This window comes from Silene latifolia, chromosome 2 (genome assembly GCF_048544455.1).
Source record: "Silene latifolia isolate original U9 population chromosome 2, ASM4854445v1, whole genome shotgun sequence".
Taxonomy (NCBI): domain Eukaryota; kingdom Viridiplantae; phylum Streptophyta; class Magnoliopsida; order Caryophyllales; family Caryophyllaceae; genus Silene; species Silene latifolia.
The window spans coordinates 7362684-7374105 of NC_133527.1; the positions used below are offsets into that span (position 1 = coordinate 7362684).

Sequence of the window (11422 nt, forward strand, 5' to 3'; positions counted from 1 at the left end):
AAAAAAAGTACTCTTTTGTCGCGGTCATTTATTTGTCTATTCTATTTTGGGTGTCTCGGTCAATTGTTTACCTTTCTATTATAGTTGATGGGAAATTTGATCTTCCATACTCAATTCGGTTTATTTGTCATCTAATTATTGGCTCCTAAAGGTAAACAAATGACCGGAGGGGGTAATATGCAAAGAATTTATTGAATAACAAGTAAACCCTCTTGTCCAAGTGAGTTGTTTACGTTTGCTTTATTTTGTGAGGGAAAAAAATAAAACAAATGTAAACTATTGACTGAGACGGGGAGTAAGTTTGTTTTGTTTTCCCGAAGAGAAACAACGCGGTCCCCGTTATTTGTTATAGAAGGAAGAAAAACTTGGGTAACAAGCCCAAGTTGGGTGGGATCGATCCATTAAGTTGGTTGTTTGAAAAGCCTATGGCGTTTAGCTCTCAAAGATTACCTAATGAAGTCGGGATCGAACCCGTTAAGCGATGAAACAATGCTTATCGATCTTATAATCAATATACTAATTAAAATTAAGATAATCAAATATTATATACCAATTTAATAATCTTATAATTACATATCATAACAAACTATTCTATATCTTCATCACTATATCATACCGACTACATGGCTATGCAGGATGAAACAATGCTTATCGATCTTCCGGCGATTTTTACACTACATGTCTACATCCTCTTTTAATAGTTGGTCAATATTGCAGAATTGACAATTGAGCAGACAATGAATAATTTATTGTCAATTCTAAGGGAACAATTGAGCAAACAATGAATTCATTGTCAATTCTGCAATTTTTTCTCCATTGATGCTAAATTGATGGAATGAATTTGTCAACGTGAATAAAGAACAAGCATAAGAAATGTGAAGTTTAAAGACTATTTGCCAATGGATTTTTTTTTTTTTTTTTTTTTTTTTGGTGCGAATGAGGAGCAAAGCCCCGCAACTAACTACTAGCTATTACACGAGGGGTAGTAACCCCAAAAATGTCCTCCCTAAGGATAGGACAAAGTTCATCGAGAGGAATATCTAAGTGCGTAATTAAAGTGCTCGAGTTAACTCCCTTGTTGGCCAGAAAATCAGCTACTTTGTTGGCTTCTCTATATGTGTGCTCCAATTTGACCTTCCAGTGCCTTTCTCGTATTAGATCCTTGCATCGTTTGACAATGAATTTCAGCCCATTACTTACCAGCTGGTCTTCGTTAATGAGATTAACACATGGTGAGTTGTCCATATGTATGATGAGCTTTGATAAATTGAGAGATTTTGCTCTTTCTAGTCCCGCTAAAAGGGCTAGAAGTTCCGCCTTCATGGAAGTGAATGACCCACAAGAGAAGAAATAAGCAGTTATAAAATTACCGGTCTCATCTCGAAATACACCTCCGCTCCCTGCAGGGCCGAGATTTCCTTTGGATGCCACGTCCGTATTCAGAAGTATCCACTCGTATGGTGGGGGTAGCCAGCGGACAAAGATCTCCGTTCCTGGGCTTCGAGGAATTGGGACAAAAATATTATTGCGATCAAGGGCTTGCTTCGTAATATGAAATTGTTGATAAAGAAACTCCCACGGATTTAGGGGATTTTCATTGTCCCTCCCAAAGACGATATTATTGCGCCATTTCCAAATCCACCAAGATGTAATAGCAAAATCCATGGGCCAATCTTCGATAGAGGAGTCGATATCATTACTAGCATTTTTTGTCAGCCAAGTTAAAAACTAGGTATTAAAGAAGAAAGTGTTGGACGGACTAACCCCTAGCTGCTGCCAAATTTGTTTAGAAACATAACACGATCGAAGTAAATGCTCGACCGTTTCCTCAGCCGCGTTACATCTAGGACAAGTCGGATCATCTCCCATATTCCTTCTAACTCGATTCACATTAACCATTAATCGTCCATGTGCCGCTAGCCATAGAAAAGCTCGAACTCGCTGTTGGACGGGTAGGCGCCAAATTGAACGCCATACATGGGACTCAGGAAGCTCATCATAATTGATCCCTTTCAAGTAACCCATCGCTGATTTAATGGTAAATTTTCCGGATGAGGTACCCTGCCAATAAAGAGAATCTTCTAAATTCGGGTCATTTACCAGGGAAATTGAGGCGATTTTGAGAAGAATTCCTTGCGGCAAAAGATCAGCGAACAAATCCCATTTCCACCCATTCGATTCACACCACATGTCGCTAATAGTTGCCCCTAGAATATCTTCCGGTATGGGAGCCAAAACATTATCAGATAAACATAAACCATCGACCCAAGCATGGTCCCAAAAGAGAGTTTGTCGCCCATTACCCACTGCAGTGGCCGTGCCCCTTACTATAGTCCTAGATGGTGACGATATCCCAGCCCAGACATTGGACATATTGTATTTGGGTTGGAAAATATCTATGTCACACCTGTTATTGCAGTACTTTGCCCTGAGAACCCGCAACCATAAACTTTGAGGTCCGGCTAATACTCTCCATCCCAACTTTGTTAAGAAGGCTGCATTCGCTTGTCTAGCTGAGACAATACCCAAACCTCCTCAGGACTTCGGTTGCTGTATCGTCTCCCAATTAATTAGATGAATGGATTTTTTATTTTCATTGCCCCTCCCCCCATAGAAAGCGGCGCGATTTCTTGTCAATTGAATCACAAGTAGTCCGCGGAATTTTTGCCGTCTGCATGCTATAATTGGCTATAGTTGATAGAGTCGATTTCACTAAAGTTTCCTTACCTGCTAGCGACAAATTCTTCGAAGACCAACTCGCCAATCGATTGTTAATTTTCTCCTCCAAATGCCCGAAAGTATAGCGTGTGACCCGTCCATTGATGGTGGGCATGCCGACGTATGTTCCCAAATCGTCTGTCTCATCAAAACCCAATGTCGTACTAACCTTAGCTCGAGTATCAATGTCCGTGTTGCTTGAGAAATACACCCGAGACTTAGCAGAACTGATTTTTTCTCCTGATGCCTCACAAAAGTTATCTAGCACATTGCACATAACCAGTGCCTGTTCCTCGTTTGCCTCCCCAAATAATACCATATCGTCGGCGAAAAATAAATTGGTGATAGATTGTGACACCCCTCGATGAGGCATCAAAAGAATTATTAATTCTAAACGGAAAATACGAGATTTTTAAAACCTTTAAAAGTTTAAAAGGTGAAATCCACCATAAGTTATCAAACGAAAATTAAAAGTAAGATAATTAAGTTTTACAATTAAAAACAAAATGCGTTGGGAAAAATATATCCCACGAATAAGCACAAGTCAAACGATAGGTGAGTCTAAGAAAACGATAGCTAAAGTCCAAGGGTCAACGTTCTCGCTAGCTCACACGTCTTCCCCATAATCTGCATCACAAACCTGTCATTCATGTAAACATGAACGCCACAGTCAGTGGGGAGTAACTCAGGGTTCTCCCAGCCACAATATGTCAAAATACAAGTAAGCAAGAACTTAATTAAACATATTGATCATACATCATACTTGAATAATAATGAGCAAGGGAATATAAATGATAATCATAATGAGATAGGCATATTGCATTCATAATGAGATAGGCAATTGAATCATATGAAGAAGATAAATGACGGATCAATTAAATGGGAAATACATAGATGGAAACCATAGCCATTACTTTGAAAATTTCATAACAAACATTGCACGGGACGTGGCTACCAATGTCGCATTCATACTTATGGCTTGCATCTCACCATAAGAACGGATGGGAACATCGATCCCGGCGATCATATCGCAACTAGGGGCTTGCATCTCACCACTAGTATCCGATAGGACCAAGACTCTCACAAACAATCATAGAAGACGTGAACTCTCGTATATAAGAACACACCAAAGACTGTAACAAGCAAGACATTTACGTAGTATGGACCCACAAGACAAACCCCTAGACTCCAACTTCCTGGTAGGACGACGATCATAATACGGTCCTAGTCTAAACTTGGCCAGACTCTCAGGATGGGCGACACCCGATTCGACATGCGGTGACCTATCCGCATCCAAGACTCGATCCATGACACCTAGCCGTGCCCCAAGGTCGAGTAACCCCAAATCGGAACCATGGTACCTATCCGTACCCCAAGGTCCGAAGAGGCGGTAGGATAACCCAACTCGGAAACAATGGCACCTAACCGTGACCCAAGGTCCGAGGGTAAAATAAGGAATATCAAGTCGTCACACAAAGTAAACCGTCACACTTGGGTCACAAGTACGAGTAACAATAGTTTGCATGATTATAACGTCAATAAGTCTTAAATTAACCAATTACCAATAAGGAAGAAGATACATGCATAAACCATTGATTATTAGAGGTTACAAGTGAAAGGGACATACAGGGGGCTCCCAGCCGGGAGGGGTACCGGCCGCCGGGCCACCGGCTGGGGCTACATACCATTTGTTGAAAATTTATAAAACATACAGTGCTCTCCCAGCCGGTTGGTGGACCGGCTGCCGGGCCACCGGCTGGGAATACATGCCAATCTCAAATTTTACAAAAACTTACAGGGAACTCCCAGCCGGTTGGTGGACCGGCTGCCGGCCCACCGGCTGGGAATACAGGCTTGCTAAAAATGCGTCAAAACTTACAGGGAGCTCCCAGCCGGGTGAAGCACCGGCGGCCGGTCAACCGGCTGGGAAGACACAGCACGAGATTGACTCGAAACGACCTTCAAACCATTTGAAACCAACCAAAATCGTTTCCCAACAAATGATTACGTATCCTAGCATGATTCTAACTCGGAAAAACAACACATTTGAGCATGTAATTGGCAATTTCGGATTTAAAAGATAAAGCATGAGATTTTCACTCAAACATGTGAGAATTTGCAACAAGCATGTTATTCAACATCCAAATTAGCACAAATCATGAAAGATACAACTTATAACATTCAATTACTACTACATAAAACCACATAATTTTAACATAAAAGTCGAGTAACCCATCATCGTTACCTTTTTAGCTCCCAATCTATAATGGAATCGTCTCACATATAAGAATCCACTTCCGGGTCAACTAATCTTTCTCCTAAACATAAGAAAACACAATTTAAGACTAAGAATCGAAACTAGAAAAAGGGTACCATGTGTAAAATGGGTCGACAGCCCCATTCATGGAGGAACGTTGGTATCTTTCTTATCTAGAAAGATGGAGGGCGATGAGAGGAAGAGATAAACGCAAAAATCACTTGATTCGGATAAGAATTGCGCAAGTTATGGAGTTTTGAAGATTTGTAAGAGGAAAGTGTAAAAATGGTGTTTGTTGTTGAAGATGAATGCTGAAAAATTGAGGAGGGAGGTGTAGTTAGGGTTTACTTCATGATCCTTATGAGGAGGAAAGGGTAGTATGTAAGCCCATTAGTCATACTAGGCCCAAAATGTAAAATTGAGTCGATATACACTAAAAATTACGTCTCAAGCCCACTACAACTCAAGACGGAAAATATTATTATTATTGTTATCATTATCCGACCAAAATATTTATTTTGTATAAGCTAAGCTTTAAAAATGTAATATTTATAAAAATCATGTTTAATAATGAAATCAATTAAATAATTTAAAATATAAATAAGATAGTAGATGGTTAATTAAATTATAAATGTCAAAATGGAAAATTTGCGGGTGTTACATAGATGGTCCATTTCGGCCAATAATTATGGGCCGCCAGTTCTTATTGCTCACCTCGATATCAATTGCTTGTTGTAATTTTTCTAAGCACATTACAAATAAATAGGACGATAAAGGGTCACCTTGTCTTACTCCTCGTGATGGGGTAAATTGTTCAGTCGGCTCCCCGTTCCAAAACACTTTTATTCTCGTTGTTGTTACACATTCCATGACCACATCAACTAAGAGACCCGGGAAACCCATATCCTTCATTGTATCATGAATAAAATTTCATCGAAGTCTATCATAAGCTTTTTCTAAATCAATCTTGATAGCCATGAATCCTTGCTTTCCCTTTCGCTTTCGCATCGAATGAATAGCTTCTTGAAAGACAACGATATTATCCGTAATTTGCCTTCCTGGGACGAATCCACTCTGAGTCTCTGAGATGAGACGCGGTAGTACCCTTTTTATTCGGTTAGCTAGTGTCTTACTAATAATTTTATAGGCCACATTACACAAGCTAATCGGACGAAATTGAGATATAGTCTTCGGGGTATGTACCTTGGGTATAAGGACTAAGTGAGTATCGTTGAGACCTTCAGGCATTCCCTTGCCTTCCAATGCTTTGATAACCATATCACATAAGGACTCAGCAACAATGTCCCAATTTTTCCGATAAAAGAGGGCCTGAAAACCATCGGGGCCGAGTGCTTTCAACGCTCCCATATTATTAATTACTCTTTCTATCTCAGCGATATTGAACGGTCTAGTTAACCATTCCCATTCTTCATTAGAAAAATCTTGAAATAAATTCCATGGAAGTTTATCCTCAATGTAGTGGGTCTGTTCCTCGGTATATAACCATTTATAGTAATCAACTACTATATTTTTTACTTCAACCGGATCATCAGTCCAATCACCACTGTCATTTTTTAGCGAGCTAATTCGGTTTCGCCATCTTCGGACCAAAGTGCTTATATGAAAATAGGTCGTATTTCAATCTCCGTCTTTTATAAATTCCATGCGTGATTTCTGGTACCAAAGAAGCTCTTCACGAGCTAAAACCTCATCGAGCTCTCGTCGAAGACGAGCTTCTAGTTTAATGAGGTAACTAATTCGTGACCGTGAGAGCGCTTTCTGACATCCTTCAATGCGCGCCATTAACTCTCGCTTTTGTCTAAAAATGTTTCTAAATACCTGCTGGTTCCAATCTTGGAGCTTTGTTGATAAGTTATCAAGCCGAGAAGGAAAAGGACCCTCTGATGGCCAATTACCAGCCACGAATTTCTTAAATTTCTCGTGGGTTAACCAGCAAGCCTGGAATCGAAACGGTCTATTAACAGCTGACAAGGGGGCGAACCCATTTGGTGAAATCAAAATCGGACAATGATCAGACTGAATGGCGGGGAGGTGTCTAACCATCGCATCCTCAAACATTGTTCCCCACTTCGAACTGCACAAGGCCCTGTCGAGCCGTGCACTCTGTCTCGTATCAACCGAGTTTCCACGGGCCCAAGTATGTGGCGACCCCGTGAAAGCTAACTCAAGAAGTTCACAATTAACGATCCATTCATTAAATTTTTCGCATCTCCTTTCCATATGTCGATCTCCTCCATGTCTCTCGCTAAGTGACCTAGTTTCATTAAAATCACCTGCAAGAAGCCATGGACGATTATTGGCTTTGGCAAACGTCTCCAACTCCGACCAAATATCCCTTCGATTTGAGGGATCCGGGCTTGCATAGACAGCGGAAAAGAACCAAGGATATTCTCCATTCTGGGCTACTTCAACGGTAATGTATTGCTCGTGTTCTTTCACCGGGGCTACAGTAATCATGTTTGTTCTCCAGTACAACCATATACCACCACTATAACCCACCGCATTGACCCGTGATTGTCCATTATAGCCGAGAATTTGACCTAGCTTCACAGCATGTTCCGGTCCCATATGAGTTTCCACCAACGCAAGTACAGAAGGTTTGTAAGTTTTAACTACTTCCTTGATAACATTAATCTTTTTTTGTTACCAGTACCTTGAACATTCCATACCATAAACTTGATATGGGGTAAGTTAGGGCACAAGTTCGAGATTTGTGTATTCATATGATCAGGTAAATAATCTAGTGATGATAGATAAGCGCGACTTACGAGTTTGAGTATCCTATCAATACTCCATGGTATCGATAGTTCCATCAGTAGCTTCGAGGGACACCCCTTCACTGCTTCGATCTTGATGTCCATTACTGGACACTCCGATATCATCACCACCATATAAGGAGCGGCCATCTCCGGCCACGTCATTATTGTGGTCTGTTGGGTTGGAGGTATCACCGCTATTTGAGGGTTTTGCGGGAGGCACCTCGGTTGCGGTAGGGGGCGGTCTAGATAAGAAAAGTATGGGTGAGGATTCATGGTTTGATTGATCTTTGGTAGGGAGAACAATTGGCACTGTGTTTTCGGTATTTTGCTTTGATAATTGTACGTTTTTTTGCTGCTAGAGGTGGATTGTTTGGGATTATTTGCAAATTGGTAATATCTTGTAGGGTAGGTGAATTATTATTAGAAATATTGATAGATTTATGGGATAAAATATTTTTATTTTTTGGAATATATTTGGTTGAGTTTTTGGAGGGGGGATTACTTGCTAAAAGTTTGTTGGTTTTTTTGGTCAAAGATAATATCCTTTGGTTAATTTTGGAAGATTGGGCTAAATTATTGGATGAAATATTATTCATAATATTGGCGCCAGAAATAGTGGATTCTTTCGATACTCAGGGGACCTCGGAAGACTCTTGGTTATTTGATAGGATATTGAATTTCGAACCCGGGCTTTTCGAACTTTGCCCAAAGTTGAATATCGGGTCTTCGACTGGAGGAATTGTTCCGGATTTTCCTGGATTGGCCTCCTGCTTCTTTCTCTGAGGCTTCCGTAGCATCATCCAATCTCCAAAGTCATCTTTCTCCTCCGGACGGAGACATGCTTCTAGCGAATTAGCTCCCACTGCAGAGTTTGTGAGAACTGATTGATCCGTCTCATTCTCGATGATCATATTGGCTTCAGACGGATGATGTTTTGGGCACTGTTCTAACAAATGACCTAATCGACCACACTTAAAGCAGGTCATCCTCAACCCCTCGTACTGAATACAATAGACTTTGCCATTTAATCGAAATTTCGATAGAAGAGGTTTCGAAATATCGACCTCGACACTAAGTCTTGTGAACTGCCTTCGCTCCGCGGAGGCGGTATTCTTGTCAACCCGTATGACCTTCCCTACCTTCGACCCTATCTTCTTCAGAAACATTTCGTAGAAATATTCGACTGGTAAGTTAGGGATACGGACCCAAGCTGTCAGGTACCTAATATTGTCCTCTGACGGAATAAAATTGGGGACCCATTTTCTGATTGTCAAATAGTGGTCGTCAATCATCCATGGACCCTGTGTCATCACAAAATCATAATCTTGCTTGGTGGAGAATCTTGCGACATAATAATTGTTAGTAAGGTCCGTCAATGTGAGCTTACCCTTAATGCACCATTTAGCTTGTAATTTTCTCATCAATGCAAGATATCCAATTTTTTTATCAAACATTTTGATTATCAGCGAATGGCGCCATGGTTTTCGAATTGTTGATTTTTCAATTTTCGTGAGCCGGATTCTTGGGCACAGATCTTCATCATCGTCTTCCCCAGAATCATCATCATCCTCTGAATCTTATTCAACATCGTCGAAAGACAATGTATCATACGACCCCTCTACAGAACCAAAACCCTGCACCATTGATTTATACGATACATGGTTGTTGATCGTTTGATTGGCATTTTGAGAGTATTGCACAACAGTAGAGTTAGGGTTCATATTCTATATAGCCAGGGCCGTCTGGGAGATTTCGGTGGCCCTGTGCGAAATCTCCGAAAAGGGGCCCTAATTAACACAAATTTTCATTGAGGACGGACTACTATCTATCACAAGCTTAATATAGATAAGCCCCTCTCACAATATGCAAGTGACATTATCCAAAGAGTATTTTTCACGATTAGACAAAAAATAATCTAAGCCACGACCTTAATCATTACCAAAATACTTGCAATATTGTTTAAAGAGTAAATGGTTCAACCACATGATCGACAAATAAATTAACAAAAACAAAAAAAAAAATCCGCAAATTCTTGTTTAAGATGATCTATTCCGCATTTATGCATTTTTTGTAAATATTAACACTTGGCTTTTGTTATTCTGGGACTGTCTTATGTTATAGGACGGTCATATAGAAAGAAAAAGAAAAAGAAAACACTATCAAGTAGGAGTACACAATTAGTGAGAAAATAAATTCAGGAATTAAAAAACGGTGTTACTCTTTCACATACGCTTTTTACTCTTTCACATACATTTTAACACAAAATTTCCATAGATTACCCTCCCTCTCAAAAAAAAGAAAAATATTTCTCCCTTTTCCTTTCTTCTCATTCTAATCAATTTTTCCTCAAATATTCCGATTATTAATTCATCTAAACTAGAACATGTATATCAGAAAAGCAATTGTTCAATTTTGTTAAATAAATTACACAATTTTGTTATCGATTGAATAATTTTATTATTTGTGTTCAATTAGGGTTGTACTTAATAGGCTTGATTTTCAATCAAATGGTGTGAGTACGGAGGCAATGGTGGTGGAGTAAACAAATTAGTAGTTTTAAACAAACAAGCGACGATGCTCATAAAATTCCAATTATCATTTTCAAAAACTTGGATCAATCATGATTTTATGTTGGAACAAATTGTGTTGATCTTAACAACGGCCTGTACAACTACTCTGTACAACCTATGCAACGAGTGGAGAGGTGGGGTGGTTTCAGGGATGGGGTCCGTGGTAGAAGGTCATCGCGCGCACGGTAGAGGTCGTGATGGGGTGGTTGAGTGCTGGTGACGGGAAGTGGGTCGCGCACAATGATGTAAAGGGGACTGGCGTGGTGGGGTTGGGTCAAAGGGGATGAAGGTGGTGCGAGGGAAGCGGCTGAAGGATGGTGTGATGACGGTAGGGTGGTTGGTAGTGTCGACTGTCGTAATGTTGGACTATTTGGTGGGGGTGGTTGGAGGATTTTTGTGGGTTTTGACTGAAGAGGAGACAGAGATGAAAAAATGACAAGGGTAAAGCTGGAAAAGTGGTATGTGAAAGAGTAATATGGACCAGGAAAAGAGGAACACAGTGGGCCCCGTGATTAGAAAATTTACAAAAAAAAATGCGTATCTGCGGAATCGAACTCGGGTATTTGCTGTAGCATTTCAACTGCATACCACTTCACCATAAACACTAATACTGTCCATATATGTATTGAGTAAGTATTATCTTGAGGCCTTAAACATAATTGGGCTCCAAAATCTGGGGGCCCTGTTCGGCCGCGCGGGTTGTACACCCCTTGGGCCGGCCCTGGATATAGCCTTCGATGCGCCAACAGTTGACGAGTTTGCGAGAAATTCATCGATATGCATTGTTTTCCGTTTGGCATTTTTTTGATTTGGTAGGGTAGTTGTAGCACTGCTCTCACTATTTTCAGGAACAGTGGTTGAGGCAGTGGTGGGCGGAGGGATCTCCGGCGGGAGACCACTGCTTGGTTCAATCATTCAAAATAACTAGGTTTTTTCTCTCTCTAGGTTTTCTCTCTCTCTTATTGTTTTTGATATAGTATTGCCAATGGATATTATAGTTACAATTAATTAGTTAATGTAAAGTTCCTAAATTGCCCTTTAATCCTAATTAGTTTGAAATTCGAATTTTAATGGAGGAAAAGCAAAATATCTAAGTA

General features: G+C 40.3%; 1 protein-coding gene across 1 annotated transcript; it reads right to left on the bottom strand.

The window, feature by feature from the left end:
* Positions 1-8387: 8387 nt before the first annotated feature.
* On the bottom strand, positions 8388-9209 carry LOC141633088 (uncharacterized). Its single transcript, XM_074445577.1, has one exon. It carries the CDS (start codon positions 9207-9209, stop codon positions 8388-8390), a length of 822 nt encoding a protein of 273 aa, XP_074301678.1.
* Between the last annotated feature and the right edge of the window lie 2213 nt (positions 9210-11422).